Genomic DNA, 19,679 nt, shown 5'->3' with positions numbered 1-19,679 from the left:
TCTGGTCATCTGATTGGTCAATTTGCTATCTTGGGCATGGCAGACTATCCTGCCATTCTTTGCAGCGTCCGAGGTAATTCCCCAGCTGCCAGCCACACAATGGGGAGGCCTTTTGCTCTGGGGAGCTGAGGGCCTGCCGTGACAGGCTGTAACTGCTGCCCATCCGGAGGCTGGGTAACAGCCAGTTCCAGAGCTTTGATCGTCTTAGTTGCCATCCTCTGCACACATTCCAGCTTGTCAATATCCTTTGCAGATTGTGGCACCCAGAACTGAACTCAGTACTCCAAGTGCGGTCTGAATGAGACAGAATAGAGCAATACTATTACTTCCTTGGATCTGGACACTATGTGTCTGTTGATGTAGCATAGAATAGCTTTTCTTGCTGCTGCATCACACTGTTGACTCATGTTAAGTTTGTGGTCTACTAAGACCCCTGGATCCTTTTCACATGTATTAGTGGCGAGCCAGTTGTCCTCTACAGTGGCATAGCTTTCGGGGGGCAGGCTTTGCCCCAGTTGCACAATTGGGAGGGCGAACCAGGCGCCCCCCCCGCAGAGATCCCTGTTGCATGCCCTCCATGCCCACCTCTGCCCAGCATGCAAGCACCCACCCGAGGGTGGCTAGGGAGCAGAGAGTGCAGAGCACCCTCTGTGCCCTGTTTCTGCCTGATACATGAGCGCCTGCCCGGTAACGGCGGAGCCAAGGGGCTGGACAAGCTTGCTTCACACCCGCCTGTGGCATGCATGTGTGCACCCATCCTGGGCACCGGCAAACAGCGCTACGCCCTGGTCCCCTAGCTTGTATCTGTGCAGATGGTTTTTCCCATCTAAGGGTAGAACGTGGCATATGTTTCTATAGCAAAATTAAAATTAATTCATAGCATTTCTTTATGACTTGAAGAAAAAATATAATTTGTTCATACTTGGGGAATAATGTGGAGGTGGGAGGGGGTAAGACACTCTTACACACTGTAAGATAGCTTTAGGCTGAGCCAATGAGGGAGAACATATTTGGACATTGAGTTCTGTACAGCAAACACTTTCCCATTTTTTATACCTATCTCCAGATGTTTAACTGTGTGAAAAGTGAATGAAATGCAACATTTGCAAGCAGAAATATTGGTGATGCCGTCTCTTTGCATAAATGTTATCTATAATTTGAAAAGGGAGGTTGGTTAGATTGAAAATAGTTCTGGGCCTTAAGAGACAAGTTATTCAGAAGATGAACCGAAACTTGCATAATGGGGCAGAAGGGTGGTGTGCAGATTTAGAAATTCTTCTCCTCCTCCTCTTCTTCTTCTTCTTCTTCTTCTTCTTCTTCTTCTTCTTCTTCTTCTTCTCTCTGTCCCCCTCCCCCCTCATAAACACACATACATATTAAGGCTGCATGCACCCTGTACATTTAAAACACTCCCCAGGAATTTTGGGAACTATAGTTCATTAGGGTGCTGGTAATTATAGCTCTGTGAGAGGTAAACTGCAGCTCCCAGTATTATTTTTTGGCGTGAATGTGCTGTAAATGTGCTCTAGATGTCTAATGTCTAATGCTAACTTATTAATATTTGCAGTTCATCTAATTTCTAAATTCCAATTACGTGCTTTATATAGCGCCATACTATATTCTGTCATTCCTATTCTATAACACGTGCCCATGTGCTGAGGAAAATGTGTAAATCCCAGAGGGTTCAATCTATTAACAGCTAACTGATAAATGCAAGGGTTCAAGATCCATTGTGCTCTCTATCTGAATGTAGCATTTTGGGAGAATGTCGAGATTTTGACCAGGGATGCCTAAACATAAAAAGTCTTTAGCAGGTTCCAGAAACAGTATAGTAAAGGCACCTGCTTGATATCAATGGGTGCTGCCACACTGAAGGGTCAGTTCCATACCAGCCCCTACACTGATGTTCAGCCCTACCAACAGCCCAGGGACTCTGCAAGCGCAGTTACCATCCCACAATTAGGGTTTCTAATCTATTACCACCATGCCTCAAGTCCTATGGCACATAAATGCAAATCAAGCAATGTGTTCTTCTTACACAGCTGTATTAACAACTAAAAACACACACACTTAAAGTCCCTTGCAGAAGAGAGACATGTTCTTTTTAATTTAAATAGATTTGTTCTGCCTTTGAACAAATAAGCAATGAGCTATCTCACACAGTTTCTAACCTCCTCCTTTTGTCATCTGCTGTTTCTTTTTCTTTTTTCTTCTTTTTTAATTTGCTAGAGATTTCACACTTGACTACCTAGCATTCATGCCGAGCCAGAATGGGATGATGTTCTCTTAGCTTGTCTGTATCCAGATGGGCCCGACTGTATTTTGCTCAGCATTTTGCAATTCTGTGATATTATTACGGCCACTCTGAAAATTAACTAAGAGCAGAAAATTATAGTTTGTGGCCCAAGTTTAAGCATTCTGATAAGCTTGTAGCTGAGGCTGGGGGTGGGGGAGCCAAGAGAGATGGGGCATAAACAGCTAGTCATGCTGCCCCACGGACCCCAGTGACGATTTGCAAAATTCTCTTTGTGAATTCTGAGCAGAACCCATACTGTTGAGTTCTTTTTGTCCTTCTTTCCTGGTAAAAAAAAAGCTCAGTGATCAATCGTGATGTGAGAAGGCATCATTTTCTGTTCTGCCCTGTATTTGTCACATGCAGCACAGATTCTGTTCTGCTGCAGTTCATCTTCCATCAAAAGCTACTTTCTTTAGGGTTTATTATTACATTTATATCATTCATTTTGTCCTAGGATCCCGTTTGCAGCACTACCCTCTCTGTGCAGTGGCTATAGCTAAGGTGTAATGAACAAACTTATGCAGACAACGATCTGGCTTAGAAACAGCCAGAACTTTTTTGATTCCAGATATAGGTGGATTTTGGCTTAGGCATTGGGTGTATATATATCGTAGCCTCCTGCCAGAGGGTTGCAACTTTTGACAGGGTCGTGCCCAGGATTATGGCCAAAAAGCAAAGGATGCAACGGCGCTTCATAGATGTACAGTGGACACTCGGGTTGCGAACATGATCCGTGAGGGATGCACGTTCACAAACCGCAGCATTCGCAACCCGCAGCAGCATGTCTGCACACGCGCTGGTTGCGATTTGGCGCTTCTGCGCATGCGCAACCTCCGAAACCCAGAAGTAACCTGTTCCGGTACTTCCGGGTTTCGGCAGTCCATAACCTGAAAAAATGCAACCTGAAGCATCTGTAACCCAAGGTATGACTTTACTATATAAAGGCTGAGGAGCCTCAGTCTCAGAGTATGAATATGCCCCCCAGGCCTCTCTGATTGGCCCTCAGGACTCTTCCCAGACCATGCACCTCACTGATCCTGTTTCACACCCTGTTTTCCTTTTTTGTCTGGCTGTAATTTATCTTTGAGTTCTGATAATGTCTTGGATGGAGGATATAAAGCAAGGTGTGAATATGTGTAGAAACTAGCCTACTGTAAAGAAGGTGAACAATACATCCATTGCTCTGTTGACTTTTGTATCTGGCCCTGCCCAGCCCTGCCACTGGGGAATCAGAAGGCTGCCCACAAGGGAATGCCACATTTGGGTGAAAAAATGTCCCCTGCCTTTGCATAAATGATTTTTTTTAATCTAGTCTACTCAGTGTCTGAATTAAGAAGGTCCCTGGTGATCTGTGGACTATTTCACACATTCCATTTTAGCTTGAAGCAAACCTTATCCACGAAAATGCTCCCAGCCCCAGAACTGGGGCTAATAATGCCTTTGACTTTCAACTTTGCCTTTCCATAATTCATGCTACCATTCAATTGGTTTTGTGCATTTTTTTTTGTAACCATCTTCCCTTTAAAAAAAGAAAGAGAAAAAGTTAATTAATCAGGGCTGTGTCAATTTCCTTGTGCCCTGTCAATTTGGGGCAAGGTAATTAATCACTAATCATCACCCCGTCAGCAGCAAGCAAAGGGACAATTCGCAAGCCATTTATCATCCCTTTGAGAAATAAATGGCAGACGCCACCACACAGCAAATACATCTTGTCTTTCATAATATTTTATCGACACTTTTGCATGTTGTAATAGACTTCAGCAACAAGCAGCTGTAGTTCAATGCAATATGAATATTAAAGGAACAAATGGGAACAGATTTATAGGCTATTGCTTTTCTGTTATGTCAGTTCGGAGATTACACCAAGCAAATGAACAGTGAAAAATTACTCTTCCGTGTGGGGAATGGTGATTAAACTTGTACATTAATTAGAGATTTTGTGTGTTTGTGTGTGTGCGTGAGTGCGTGTGTTTTTCTTTTCAATGAATTTCAAATGAGAATGGCCTGTAAGAAAGTGTTTGTCCAAAATTCGTTAAACAACCCTGTTTAATATCGATGTTGAGTTTAGAACAATGGCAAATTAATGACTGTTTCAGTAATCCTGAAAAACATGGAAAAGGGAAATAGAAGAAAGCCTGCTTCTACTCAATTAAGACAGCAGGAAATCCACACACATATACAGGATCCGTGAAAGATTGGGATTGGTCCCTGCATGCAAGTACTTCATTTAATTTGTCTGCAATTGATCAGCGATCACTGTTTTGGGTGTGAATTTCCATCACTTGATGAGGGAAGCAATATGCTGCATTTGTGCATGGTCCATTAATGGAAGTGTAGAACACAAACACACACACACCAAGCAAAAAATAATTTGAAGGGCCTATATTTTGCTGAATGCTCATACGTTTGTCAAATAGCAGGCCCAAATTCAGTGGAAACTACTTCCCTACCCTAGGGTTGCCACCTGTCCCTAGACAAATGTGATCATCCTTTTGTGGGGAGGGGAGAAAAGTGTCCCTGTCCTGTTTGGACTTCAAATGGGATGCCTTTTTTCATGTACAGTGGTACTTTGTGTTATGGATGGGATCTGTTCCGGAGGCCCATCCGTAATGTGAAATGCCCACAACTCGAAGCGCTGTGTCTGCGCAGGCGTGCGGCGCAATTTGGTGCTTCCGCACATGCACGAAGCACGATTTAGCGTTTCTGCACCTGTGTGAGCAGTGAAACCTGGAAGTACCCCGTTCCAGTACTTCCGGGTTGCCGCGGAACGTAACGTGAAAAGACACAACATGAAGCGGATGCAACATGAGGTATGACTGTATTTGAGCTCATCCTCCTCCTCCTCAAAACTGTTCAGGCAGAGGGTGGTTCCAGTGGGAGGAGGAGAGCAAGAGTCTGAGTGGGAGTTTATGTGGGCCTATGAAGAGGAGAGCCGAGAGCGAGAGTTATCACAGGATGTGGGTAGAGCATTGGGTGGGGCTTGGAGGAGGAGTATGAGAGGGATTTTGCATTTGCAAAGGGTGGGTCACGAAGAGCAAGAGAGGGGTTTTGCAGTGCATGGGCCTGCTATGGTGGAGTCTCAGGTTTTGCCTGGATGGACTACAACTCCCATCATCCCTGACCACTGGTCCTGCTAGCTACGGATGATGGGGGTTGTAGTCCAACAACATCTGGGCACGCAAGGTTGAGAAAGGCTGCTCTAGATACTGCCACAATCATATGCAGCACCCACAAATGATTAGAACTGTGGAAAATGTAGTTCCCATGGATACATGGGAACTTGGATGCTATCCGGGGCCCAAATGACTTAGGCCCCAAATATCTGAAAGACCGTATCCTTCCCTAGAGCCCTTCTCAGGTATTAAGATCAACAGAGAGGGCCCTATTGTACTCTTGGTAGTTCCACTGCCCTCAGAGGTTGGGGGATGGGGGTCCTAGGAGAGGACATTCTCTCTGGATCCCCTAAGTTGTGGACTTTCCTCCCCACAAAAGTGCATACGGAATCTTCATTGTACAGCTTATCATATGCTAAAAAGACACCTCTGCACTCTGGTGTTGATTTATTTAGTTCTTGATATATTTAGTTCTGATTGTAACATCTGGGTGCCACAGTTAGAGTTAGATAGGGTTGCCATATGTCCGGAATTTCCTGGACATACCTAGAATACTGCATTCGGAAGCAGTGTCTGAGCGGAAATCAGCAAAATGCCCAGGAAAATCCAGACATAGGGCATCCCACACTGGCAGTATTGTTTTTGCCTCTTTTCCTTAAAAATAGCCCAAAAATGTTTGGTTGTTTTTTTTGTGGTTTTGTCAACAACTGCCATGTCCGTATTTTCACTTTTTGAAACAGAGTTGGACAAATCTGTCAATTTTGGTTTCTCATTTTTAAAACCCTAAATTCCATTCTCTATTCATAGCAGCAATTATTATTATTATTATTATTATTATTATTTAGAAACCTTATGGCTTTTTTTCAGCATTTTAATGCAAATTTCTCCATATGCACACCCATCATTTTTACCAACATAAACACTTTGGCAAGCAAATTTTCCAAATATAATCATAACTTTTTCTAATTAAGAAAATGTATGCTTACATTGGTTGGAAAACTAGTTCACAAAATTCAGAGAAAGGCAGATTTCAAAAGCTAGTTGTGTTTTGGTTCCCTTATTGACTCTAGAAATGCAAATTAGGTGGTTTCTCACTAAAAAGCAAAGAAAATGGGATTTCTCCTTCATCAAACCCATAGGTTCCCCATCCTTCCATTGCAAACTTAAGTCACATGCTTTCCTGAAGGAAGTATCACAAGACTCATGATGGGAAGTTGTCACAGGGGTTGATGCATGGGGAGAAGAGAGGCAGAGTAATGAGAAGAGAGATTCATTCATCCATTTTGACGGCGCACCTTTCTTTTGGCATATGGCGCTCTTATGCAAATCCAAATTAGAGCTGGGATGCAAGGAATAATTGGCCATTAAAAGGGCTGTATGTTTTTATGGCTTTGATGGGGAAATCTGCCCCCCTGTTGGGTTTTGCATCTGCGACTTTGTCATCTATCCCTGAGCTTCAAAACTTAAATATACAGTTTATAATGCACATCTCATCTAGGGGAATTTCTGATGTTGAGAGATAAACATCCTTCATTCTGCATTTCGGGTCCCCCCGCCAAACTCATGTGTGTTAAAATATGCCATCTGATAGCCTTCCACACAATTTTTATCTCATTTAATAAGAAAACGAATGGGAATAAAATTAGCTATTTATTAATATTACTTGGGATGAATTGGCGCTTGTTTGCAGTTCAGGTGTGAGCACAGTGGTAAGCTCTCCTTTTGTGAAATACTCAATGGCCACATTCATACCATACGTTTAAAGCACTATGGTGCCATTTTAAACAGTCAGGATTTCTTCAAAAGAATTCTGGGAAGTATTTTGTTAATGGTGTTGAGAGTTGTTAGCGGACCCCTAATTCCACCATAGAGCTGCAATTCCCAGAGTTCCTTGTGAAGAGGGATTGATAGTTAAACACCTCTTAAAACTGTGGCTCTGGGACAGGTGTAGGGGTCTCTGAAACTGTGCTCATCACCTTTAACAAACTACAGCTCCCAGAATTATTTTGGGGGAAGCCATAATAGTTTAAAGTGGAATCATAGTGCTTTAAATGTCTGGTGTGAATGTGGCTAAAAGGTCTTTGTTGCAAAGCCCTGTCTCCATTGGCTCATTCAAACTCTGTGATTATATAGACCAGTGTGGTGCTAGAAATTCCTCCCGCATTTTTCCTGAACAGTCTCAACCAATTAATGAGAAAAGAAACTACATTTAAAAACCCTTAGTCTCAGTGTTGCCCTTGGAGAACATAGCAAGGAAGAGGATTGGGACAAAACTAGGGTTGGTGGGTTCTCCTGGTTGTTGGCTCTGGCGCCACCTACTGTTGGCCTTCCTGCCTGCTGCCCTACCAGTTTCAGTGGCCACAAACCACCACTTCGCAGGGCCCCATGTTATCCACCCCTGTTCTAACTTATGTAGAGCAGCAGTACCTCTGCTAAAGATGGGTGAATGTTTATTTTGGTTTCTCTCAGTTTGTCACACACACACCCCATTTTAAATTCAGTTCAGCAGTTTTAAATCACTTTGCCATATAAAAAGCATGGGAGCGGGGGACTTATGAAAGAATACTTTGGAGCATATTTCTCCTAATATACACGATTTCTGAAAGCCATTTCCCTAATATGATTTTTGTATCTTTGGGGGGGTTGGCATATGCATATAAATTCAGAGGAGTGCAAATTTTTCAGGATACGATTCCAGTATTTCTGTTTGAGCAGAGTTTCTAGAAGTGTGAATTAGAATGTGAAGGGGAAAGCGTATTGCTCCCTCATCCCTAGTTCCTGCTACAACAGATAAGAGCCTAACTTGATATAACTGAGGTCCCCCCCCCCACACACACACTTTATGACCTCGGGTACATTCAGATGTGGGGAATCTGTCCCATTTTCTAATTTCCTTTCACACTGCAGCACCTGTTGCATTATATAATTGTGGCTTTTGGACCGATATAACAGCATATCACACTAAATTTCTTTCACACAAGTGGGTGTGGTATGGCACAAGGACAAATGTCATCCAACAATATTGCTACCTCCTCACCCTTTCCACACAGTCCTGCTGCCGTCCTCCCATAATTCCTCCGTGAAAACAGCAGGGAAGAACTGTACGGTGGTGTGCCGCCCCTAATTTTGTCACTTTATTCTTTTGATTTTCTGGCTTAAGGGGGCTGCAGATGGATGCCCCCCCCCCCATCCCCACCTGAAATAAAATGGAAATGTTCTCTATTCCATTAGTTTTCCAAAAGTGACTTTTACGTCATGTGAAAGATCAAATATAACGCGGATGTTAAGAGTTAGGGAAACGCTGGGAAAATGGAATAAACTTCCTCGCAAATTCAGCTCTGGTCTCATCCCTCTAAGCAAGTACCAGTTGGAGATTTATATACGAGTGCATCTAGGAACCTGGCCAGCTGCCTTATACTGAATCAGATTTAGGTAGGTAGCCGTGTTGGTCTGACGCAGTCGAAATAAATTAAAAAATTAAAAAATTGTCCAGTAGCACCTTAGAGACCAACTAAGTTTGTTCTGGGTATAAGGTAGGTATCTGAAGAAGTGTGCATGCGCATGAAAGCTTATATTCAGAACAAACTTAGTTTGTCTCTACTGGACAATTTTTTAACTTTTTAATTTATTTATAGCTCAGTGTTCTCTACACTGACTGTCAGTGGCTCTCCATGGGTTTCAGAAAGCGAGTCTTTCCTAGTTCTATCTGGAGATGCTTAGAATTAAACCTGGGACTTTCTGCATGCAAGGCAGATGCTCTAACCACTGGACTATAGCCTTCCAGTTCTGAATGAGCTAAGGCTCTTTCTCTTTTTGGTGACACAGAACTGAAGGATGGATGTTCTTGCATTTCAGAGGGTTGGACCAGCTGACCCTCGGGGTTCCTTCCAACTCTCTGTTTATTCTCTTCCTTTCTGATTTGCCTTTCCCTCCAGTGCCGGGTTTCCCATACCCTGCCGCTACTGCTGCCGCCGCATACAGAGGAGCACATCTCAGAGGCAGAGGCCGCACCGTCTACAACACATTTCGTGCCGCAGCACCCCCTCCTCCCATCCCGGCTTATGGCGGGTAAGTAGACCCTTGGGACTCCTTTTGGCCATTGGTGCTGCCTTCTCCTGCCCTCCATTGCCACCTCCCCAGAAAAGGAGAGAGAGAGAGAGAGAGAGAGAGAGAGAGAGGGGCAACTGAGCATTTGTGAGTGCTATGCATGATGATGCCATCTCTACACACACACACACACACACACACACCACGCAGCATGCCACCCATCTCCGTTGCCTGAAGTGGAGCACCTTGCGCACAGGGCTGACAAATGATAGTAATTTGCACTGTCATGGTTGGGAGCTTTAAAGCATTTTGCGCGTCCCATGTTGTTATGCAAATTCGCCTTGAGAAGGAACGCTGGTGGGAAAAAAGAGAGAGAGAAGTTAAGGAAAGGGAAAACTCACAGAGGTAGAGATGTATTTTTGGATGATTGCAAACATCTGGTTAGTGAGAAGGTTGAATAACACTTTAAATCTTTTTTTTTGCGGGGCAGAGGGGTGGAATCCACCGAAGTGAAAGTTGACTCACAACCCTAAGGGCTTTGATTTATTATTAGTGTTTTTGATATTAGCAGCAAAATGTGTGTGTGTGTGTACAGAGTTTGTACCCTGCAAAAGATCTGGGCAGGGGGGGAGGACAATATATTCCAACATGCAGACACACTGTTAGGGATGCAGGAGGCAAATTTTACGCAGAGTCCTCAAAAGGCACATTTAATTTTCTGCCATTTAAGTGGTCCCACTCTGTGTTCTGGTTCTTGGTCACAGTAGTGTGTGACAGAATGTTGGGACCTATTTATGTAGATCTACAAGCCCTCACCACTCATTACTGGTGTTAAGAGGGGAAACAATTTGGATGGCTTCAAAATACTATTAGACAAATTCTTAGGTGATAGAGCTATCAATGGCTACTTGACGCAATGATTACGTTTTGGGTAAATCCTGGACATCTCTCTACAAAGGTGGGAGCGGTACCTGTCTCAAGCCCTGGACAGCCACTGTCAGTCACTGTAGACATTACTTAGCTAGATGAGTAACTTATCTGACTCAGTATAAGACAGCTTCTAGGAAAAGTCATAGCTCAGTGATAGAGCATCTGCTTTGAATTCAGAAGGTTCCAGGTACAACTCCCAGCATATCCAGATAAAGCTAGGAATATCTCCTGCCTGGAACCTTAAGAGAACCACTGCCAGTCAATGGGGACATTGTTGAGGTACATGGCCCCTTGGTCTGATTCAGGATGAGGCATCTACAAGTGGTGCATCCAGCTGCATCCCCATCATTGCATTTTGTCTGCAGCTCGTGACAGCTGCTCCTGGGTTCAGCTAAAGCTGGAAGGTCAATGTTCTGAGCTTCATGGTCAGCTTTCAAAAGTAAGAAAAGCTACTTCCTATAGAAGTTTGATTTGAACTCAAAAGTAGCTGTCACTAGCACTGGCAGAGGAAGGGGGTGCGGTGGGTGCGTTCTGCCCCGGGTGTCATCTCTGAGGGGGGTGACATTGCCACCCCGGCCCCCTGGGACACTAGCTCTGCTGCTCCTGGCAGCACCCCCCCTGGGATGCTAGCCCCACCCCCGCAGGCGGCTAGCCCCACTCCTGGGTGCACAGCATGTGCACCGCTCCGGGTGTCAGAGAAGCTAGCTCTGTTTATGGTCACAAGCAGTGTGTGGGTGAGTGGGGAGGAAGAGGAATACAGTCATACTTCGAGTTGAATGTGCTTCGGGTTGAGTGTGTTCGAGTTGCGCTCCGCGGCAACCCAGAAGTAACGGAGCGCATTACTCCCAGGTTTTGCCACTCACGCATGCGCAGACACTCAAAATGACGTCATGCGCGGAAGCGGCGAAACGTGACCCGCACAGACGCGCTGTCGCATCTTGCGTTCCATTTGGGATGCGAACAGGGCTCCGGAACGGATCCCGTTCGCATCCCGAGGTACCACTGTACAGGAGCATAGTAAGCTGCCTTATACTGAGTCTGACCACAGGTCCAGCTAGAATCAATATTGTTTATACTGACTGGCAGCTGCTCTCCAATATTTAAGTAAGGGCCTCTCCCAAGCCTACCTGGAGATGCTGTGGAATGAACCTGGGACCTTCTGCATGCAAAGTCTGTGCTTTATTTATTATTACTATTATTATCACTATTATTATTATTATTTTCTTCATTTCTATAGCACTTTATATTTTTAATAAAAAAATTAGAAGCAATTTACAACACAGTTAAACATCAAATAAAGCAATCCAGAAATTTTTTTGATTTGGTCTCCTGTATCTCATTTATGAGGTCTTATTAAGCACCATCAGTATATTTTCTGCTTATCTTCAGAAGGAATAGTGGTGCGAGTTTTTTTAAAAATTGACTTGGAGAGTTTAAACCTTCCCAACTACCAATTCTTAAAACTTTCTCCTAGGAAAGGAAAAAAACGTCGTAATAGTCATCTTGAGATATGGGGAAACCATTTTAGCAAATGGAGAACAGATGGGCGATTACTATACTGAGAAAGCAATATTTGATGAAATGTTGGAAACAGTTGCAAAATATAATTACATAATATACAATATGTTGTTTTCAGAACTTCACACTCCATCACATATTTTCCTCCCTGTTGCAATTTTTCTGTTAACAGTGATAAAGTCAGCATTGCAATTCTGGTTTGGGGCAGCTTAAAGAATGACTGTGCTAAGAAATGGGTGCTTAGGACAAGGTGCACTAAAGACACTCCATATGCAGATTGGATACCCTTGTAGAAGCAGAGCTATGCTAAACTTCCAGGCAACTTGTTGTCGTTTAGTCGTTTAGTCGTGTCTGACTTTTCGTGACTCCATGGACCAGAGCACGCCAGGCCCTCCTGTCTTCCACTGCCTCCCGCAGTTTGATCAAACTCATGCTGGTAGCTTCGAGAACACTGTCCAACCATCTCGTCCTCTGACGTCCCCTTCTCCTTGTGCCCTCAATCTTTCCCAACATCAGGGTCTTTTCCAGGGAGTCTTCTCTTCTCATGAGGTGGCCAAAGTATTGGAGCCTCAGCTTCAGGATTTGTCCTTCCAGTGAGCACTCAGGGCTGATTTCCTTAAGAATGGAGAGGTTTGATCTTCTTGCAGTCCATGGGACTCTCAAGAGTCTCCTCCAGCACCATAATTCAAAAGCATCAGAAGGCAACTACGCCCTTGCAAAACTGTAGAATTATAGTTTTGGGCATGTCAGTTGCACACATGGTAAGAAGAATACTTCAGAAAGCATCTGTAATGATGCCCCTAGTTTCAAAAATCTTTTGGTCTCTTTTCTTCCCAACCTTCTTGTTGGGATGAGTGACCATGGCATTATAGGAAAGCTGAGAGGGAGGTGAAAGTCAATAGTCATAGTTATCTAGACAACGCTCAACCTGGGAAAGAGCTGCAAATGCCTACAGCTTTTCCTTATAGCAAAAATTTAGGGAAAGAGATGTAGCTTATAGGTCATGTACATTACTTGGATGCAGAAGCTCAGTTTCTTCCATTTCCAGGTAAGCCTAGGTGACGCTTTCCTGTCTAAAACCTTGGAGAGCTGCTGCCAGTCAGTGTTGACCCTACTGAGCTACGGGGACCAAAAGCTTGACTTAAGTAGAAGGCACTTTCCTGTGTTCCAGTGTTATTAATTTTTCTAAGTATTGGTATCTGCTTTGAGAGTTCTCAAAGCAGCTTACAAGCAAGAATAAAAGTGAATTAAACATATATGAAGATCAACAATAAAACACAGGGGAGCAGCATGAAAGCAGACAGCATAAAAACACATATCTCAGCATTTTTTAAAACTCCCATATGTATCTCCCCCACCCTCACCCCATTTCAAGCTGAAAGTCCATCTCATCAGACTTTTGTTTGATTTATTTAAATGCTTTGAAGCATGGATGGAGAAACCTTCCTAAGCCCAAGAGCTGAAGGCCATTCCCTTCTTGGCAATGTTCCAGGGTCCACATGCCAGTGGGGTGTGTGTGTGTGTGTGTGTGTGTGTGTAGATGCAAAAGTACATGGAGCAATTAAGATAAGTGTTATCTTTCTATGCCTAGCTATATTCTCCACACCCACACACTCACAACCAGCCTTCTCCATCTGCTCTGTCCAGGAAAGCAAGAGGCATCATTAGAATTCAAGGGCACATTCCAGCCAGGCTGGACTGCGGTGTGACTGGGAAGTGGCTATAACCTGGAGGCTGAGGGCTGGATAGAGAGGGCTGAGGGCCACAATTGGTCCCCCAGGTTTGAAGTTCCACCCATTCCTCATTTATAAGATTTCTTAACAGTTTTCAGGGCTATGTAACAAAAGTATAAATCAGGAGTCAGCAAACTTCTTCAGCAGGGGGCCGGTCCACTGCCCCTCAGACCTTGTGGGGGGCCAGACTATACTTTGGGGGGGGGATGAACGAATGAATGAACCCAGAGATGCATTTTAAATAAAAGCACACATTCTACTCATGTAAAAACATGCTGATTCATGGGCCATCTGCGGGCTGGATTTAGAAGGCGACTGGGCCGGATCCGGCCCCCGGGCCTTAGTTTGCCTACCCATTGATTTAAAACCAACAAATGCACAAAACAAAAAACACCATAAGACACCCCCACCAAAAAAAAAATGCTCTAAAATTTACAATGTTTGTGCAAATAAGGTCTTCCTTGGTGGATGCACCATGTACCTCTGCTAAAGAATCAGGGCCTCTGCAGAAGGCCAGAGTCAGCCCTTCACTGCTTTCTTTTGCACTGGTGGCCATACTTCTTGAAACTCCACTCTCAGCCAAGGATGTAAGATGGCATCATTTTCCATTCTGCCCTGCATTTGTTGCATGCATCGCTGTTTCCATTCCGTTACAGTTCATCTTCTGCCAAAAACTACATTATTTGTCTTGCTTTCTGCTGAGGCACAATTACATAACTTAAATAATTACATTGCTATTATGTGATTCTGCACCATTCATTTCAGTAGAAAGGAAACACAAAGCAAATGTGGAGGGGGCATAATCAGTTACATGTTATTTGTGAACTAAAAGCATCAGTGAATATGTGATAGTAACTGGAATGACATGGGACAAATAAGTGAGCATCAGCAATCTCTACTCCCCTTTTCTTTGGGGCCCAAGATCCTATATCCTGAAATCCTGACTACTCAAGGCAGAAATTTTCCCCCTCAATCTGCAAAATGTGTTTTCCTGTGGATAATTCTTAGATTTTTTTATGTGTGTGTTAGCAGAGCATTAGTGAAAAACTTATCTAGACAATGCATTCAGCCTGGTGATGTTTTGGAGTGTGGTTTCTTTTGGGAAGTCGGGTGGATGAAATTGGATTAAGGCAAGCCAAAAGCTCTACATGCAGTTTGGTTTTGTTATTCATATAACTGATGAAGAAAGTAAAGAGGGGAAAACAATTGTCTTAGTTTTTATTCAGGTAATTAATAATCAAATTACTTCCGTATAAATTTACATATGAATAAAACCATTGTTTTGAGGGAGAGAACTATCAAAATATTTTATTTCACTTTTACACCACCCTTCGCTCCATAAAATGTTCAGCATAACCCCCAAAAATAAAATAAAAAATAAAAATTTCAAAACATCACTGGAAACAAGCTAACGTGAAATGAACAACCCCATTTCTCTCTCTCTCTCTCTCTCTCTCTCTCTCTCTCTCTCTCTCGTGTGTGTGTGTGTCCTAGCAACTCAATTGCTTGCATATAAGGAGAGCTCTTGGGTGGGGAGTCATACCATTGTCCCTCCCCCTTGCCCACACCTTCCCAGATACCGAGGGAGGCTGACACTGTCTTAAGTTTCATGGTGGGAGAGAGAAGGGATATGCATGTAATAACAAAAACAAACATCTAGCAAGCTAAAAGTTAGCCACATCTGATCTAAGTGACATTATATGCGACTAGCTCCAAAATAGGTTTCCTTGATTCTACCCTAATTTCTGCCCTGATTGGTGACCATTGTCAGGAGAGGGACAAGGAGACTGCAATGCTCTTGATTCTCCTTGACCTCTCAGCAGCTTTTGATACTGTTGGCTATGATGTCTTCCTGCACCACCCTAAGGCTGGTTGTTGGGGCCACTGTGTAGCAGTTATTCCAATCCTAGCTACAATGGCGCTTTCAGAGAATGGCACTGAGTGATTTCTGCCTCAGCTCTGACTTGTGGGGTTCCAGAGTGTTTCACCTTGTCTCAAATTTCAGTGGTGCCCTGTGTGAGGCCAAAATTCAGTGCCTCCTCCTGCCTCTCACACTCCATTCTAGATAATAGTTGCGGTGTCCCCGAGGCTCTGCACCCAGTGCAAACCAGTCATACTCCCCTAAATCCACCTCTGGTGGCACCCAGATCTAGATCTCTGTGCCATCTGAATCAAGAGAATGGACCACAGGTGCTCATTTTGTTTTAGTGAATGCATTGTTGTTTTCAAATTTTGAACTGTGTATATTGCTGCCTGGCACCTTTTGGTGGTGAGTGAATTATAAATACTTCAGAGATATAAATAATACACAGTTCATAGGACCATCACAAATAAGTTTTCACTAGTTTCAGAGCTAAGTTGGATATGATGGCAGAATGTGGGATTAAGCTGATAGGCTCATCCTGTTCCAAATACAGGTAAATGTTAAGGAGCACAGTTTTCCTTATACAGTGGTACCTCAGGTTACAAACACTTTGGGTTACAGATTCCGCTAACCCGGAAGTAGTACCTCGGGTTGAGAACTTTGCCCCAGGATGAGAATGGAAATCGTACGCCAGTGGCGTGGCGGCAGCAGGAGGTCTCATTAGCGAAAGTGCGCCTCAGGTTAAGAACGGTTTTGGGTTAAGAACAGACCTCTGGAATGAATTAAGTTCGTAACCTGAGGTACCACTGTAATAGATGGGGAGTAATGACCCTCCAGCATCCTTAATTAATGTGAAGTGTCCTACCTTGAGCATATTTATATATACTTATATAAATCAATTTATCTATCTGTATGTATGTATGTATGTATGTATGTATGTATGTATGTATCCGTGTGTAGTATGTGTGTGTATTTTGGTATGATTTCTTGTTTTTTTTCTCATGATGAGACTAACCTTGAGAGTTCTGGGGTTGGTAGTATTTGCATGTGGAAATGCACTAATATGGATGTTCTTCTTTGTGTGTGCATCCTTGCAGTGTTGTTTACCAGGATGGATTTTATGGTGCAGACATTTATGTAAGTATTTATTGATGTGCATGCTGTGCATTGCTGGTGTCACCTTTATTTTTTACTTGCTGATTTGTTTTGTGAGTTTTGCTGCAGAAGCTTTGACTCTGTTTCATCCATTTTGCCATCACAGGAATATTAATTAATTAAAAAAAGCACCAGCAAATAAAGAGAGATCATTCTGTTTGGAATCTCTCTATATTCATTACATCTATCATCATTTGGTTGGTTTCATTCATTGATGACCTTTACGGAGGTGCGCTGAGGCGCTGAGTGTATCTGTACCTGTGATGGTCACCTTTTCCTGCTGACAAGGCTCCTATCCATTCAAAAACATGGAAATTAATCAGGTGAAGTTCCACCGTCCCCATTGCTTTACCCACACACCAGGAAAATAAGCTTCTCCTGCTAAATTCCTGCATCTCAGAATACTCTTAAAGGCACAGAAGCAAAGTGTCTGAAAATCCCATTTCCCATTTGCTGATTTCCATCATACCAGCAACCAGTGGAAGTCTTGTACTGTCTTCATCATGTGTATGTCTTGTGCCTTCCTTGAATCTGGTTTCACATGTTCTGCAGACCTGCATGCAACCACAGATACAGTTTTGGCAGTTCAATAGGTCAACCAACTGCCCCAAAGTGTTGGCCTCCATAGCCTCTATGTCTTCTAGTTCTTAGTCACCATCAGTTCTAGCAATAGATCCTTGCCCTGTCCATTCCTCTTCCAATGGCGTCATCCAATGAGACTGAATGTTGGGAGATGAAAGGATGGGCTTCTTCACATAATGCATAGTTAAACTATGGAATTTGCTCCTGTGAGAAGCCATGACGGCTACCAATGCGGATGGCTTTAAAAGGAGATTAGACAAATTCATGGAGCATCAGTGTCCTAGAGTCCACCTGCATCCTTCTCAAAGCCAGGCAAGTGCTTACCAAGCTTTGGGAAGGAGGTGGGAGGGCTCTTAGACTCTGCCAGAGCATTGTGCCTCCTTCCCAAAGCCTGACTTAAGCCAGAGCCATGAAGGCTAGGGAGAAGGCATCAAATGGGCTTGCACAGGGCGGCATATTGCCAAGGCCTATGCCTGGTGATGACTATCTATGGAATGCTCTTCCTAGGGAGATGCCCCTGCTGCTTCTCTGTCAGTTCTAAGGTGCTACGCTAAGACTTTTTTGTTTACCCCAACCATCAGTTAACTGATGTTGACTCCTCATCTTTTAGGACTTGGCCTTTATTAATATATTGTTGGATGAGTATGATTCTATAGCTTGTCTTGTTAGGGTGGTGGTTTCTTTTAATTCTCTCTGGTTTTAATTTGTTTTATATGCTGTATTTCATTGTCAAGTTGCTTGAATACACTTTACTGTAAAAAGCCACTGGTAATCATAATTTAAATTAACAACAACAACAACAGTAATCTGATGGGCCATTTTAAGACCAGGATGTTGGACTAGGAGGACCTTTTGCCTGATTCAGCAGCCAGGCTCTTCTTAATGAGGAAATTCATGTTGCTCCTTGATCATACATTGGAACAGCCAGTTGACAGCCAATGGGTAATAATCATAATTTTCTTATTTATACCCCACACATCTGGCTGGCTTGCCCCAGCCACTCTGGGCATCTTTGGGTCAGTATGTATGGGTCCTTCAAGAGGGAGAAACAGAATAAGGGTGCATTCAGACATTAGTTTTCCTGATTATAATGCTAGCACTTCTGTCCCATTTTCTAGTATTCCTTTCACACAGCAGTAGCTGTTATGTTATGGAACTGTGGCCTTTTGACCAATATGTTGGCATTTCGCACTACATTTCATCCAGACTAGTGGACATCTTTGGACACTCACCCTTTCCACACATGTGTGCTTCTGTTCCCCCATAATTCCCCCATGAAAAGCAGCAGGAAAGAACTGTATGCCCCAAAGAATACTGCCCCAAATTTTGTCACTTTGCTCCTGTGATTATCTAGATTAAGGGGTCTGAAACCGGATTTATTTTTCTTTCTGGAATCAGATAACATGGAAATGAGCACTAAACAGGTTACAGTCTGCTAGATTTTCAGAAGTGGCTTTGCTGTACAGTGGTACCTCGGGTTAAGAACTTAATTTGTTCTGGAGGTCCGTTCTTAACCTGAAACTGTTCTTAACCTGAGGTACCACTTTAGCTAATGGGGCCTCCCACTGCTGCTGCACGATTTCTGTTCTCATACTGAAGTAAAGTCCTTAACCCGAGGTACTATTTCTCGGTTAACCTGAAGTGTCTGTAACCTGAGGTACCACTGTAGTGTGAAAACTCAGATAGAATGCTGAATTTAACAGTCAGGGAAATGGAAATAAATGCTGTGTGGATGCAGCATAAGATTGCTTTCCATTGGTGTTTTCAGACTGCAAACTAGGAAATATTGTGGTTTCTTTGAAGTTAATCAAGACTTTCTGAATGAAAAGACCAAAGTAAGCTTTCCTGGGCAGGAGAAAAGGAGAGACTCCCATAACAGAAACATGGAAGTGTTGGGTATAGCCTGATACAGTTCATACGAAGTAACAATTGTGTTTATTAGATCTGACTTGTGCAACTTTCACATAAGCTTTTGCAGTGCATACATACCCTTAATACCAGAGATTTAAGTGTAAAGTTAGGGTGTTTGAGAGCAACAGAACTGGATAATGCTCATGACAACTTCTGTGTCTTCCAAAACATTTAATAAACTTTAAAAATCTCTCTTTGTACATTGATAATTCCATAAAGAATTAAGCTACTCCTAAACCATACTGGGATGCGGGTGGCACTGTGGTGTAAACCACTGACCCTTGGGCTTGCCGATCAGAAGGTTGGCGGTTCGAATCCCCACAACGGGGTGAGCTCCCGTTGCTCTATCCCAGCTCCTGCCAACCTAGCAGTTCAAAAGTACAAAGTGCAAGTAGATAAATAGGTACCACTCCGGCGGGAAGGCTCTGGCCACATGACCCGGGAAAACTGTCTGCGGACAAACGTTGGCTCCCTCGGCCAGAAAAGTGAGATGAGCACCGCAACCCCAGTCGTCCATGACTGGACTTAAC

At 43.5% G+C, this 19,679-nt stretch overlaps 1 protein-coding gene across 28 annotated transcripts in view; it reads left to right on the top strand.

Annotated features, from left to right (window-relative positions):
- Positions 1 to 19,679, top strand: part of RBFOX1 (RNA binding fox-1 homolog 1) — a 1,472,193-nt gene that overhangs the window by 1,393,995 nt on the left and 58,519 nt on the right. For 24 of the 28 annotated variants that reach the window (XM_053365865.1, XM_053365877.1, XM_053365871.1 and 21 more), the window contains 2 exons: positions 9,345 to 9,477; positions 16,599 to 16,638. In XM_053365865.1, coding sequence (XP_053221840.1) covers positions 9,345 to 9,477; positions 16,599 to 16,638 — 173 coding nt within the window. The remainder of the gene's footprint in view (positions 1 to 9,344; positions 9,478 to 16,598; positions 16,639 to 19,679) is intronic. The other 4 variants (XM_053365879.1, XM_053365868.1, XM_053365873.1 and 1 more) reach the window with 1 other exon arrangement.

This window comes from Podarcis raffonei, chromosome 14, assembly GCF_027172205.1.
Source record: "Podarcis raffonei isolate rPodRaf1 chromosome 14, rPodRaf1.pri, whole genome shotgun sequence".
Classification (NCBI taxonomy): Eukaryota; Metazoa; Chordata; class Lepidosauria; order Squamata; family Lacertidae; genus Podarcis; species Podarcis raffonei.
The sequence above is the reverse complement of the archived record's forward strand: the minus strand, read 5'-3'. Positions and strand labels throughout refer to the sequence as shown.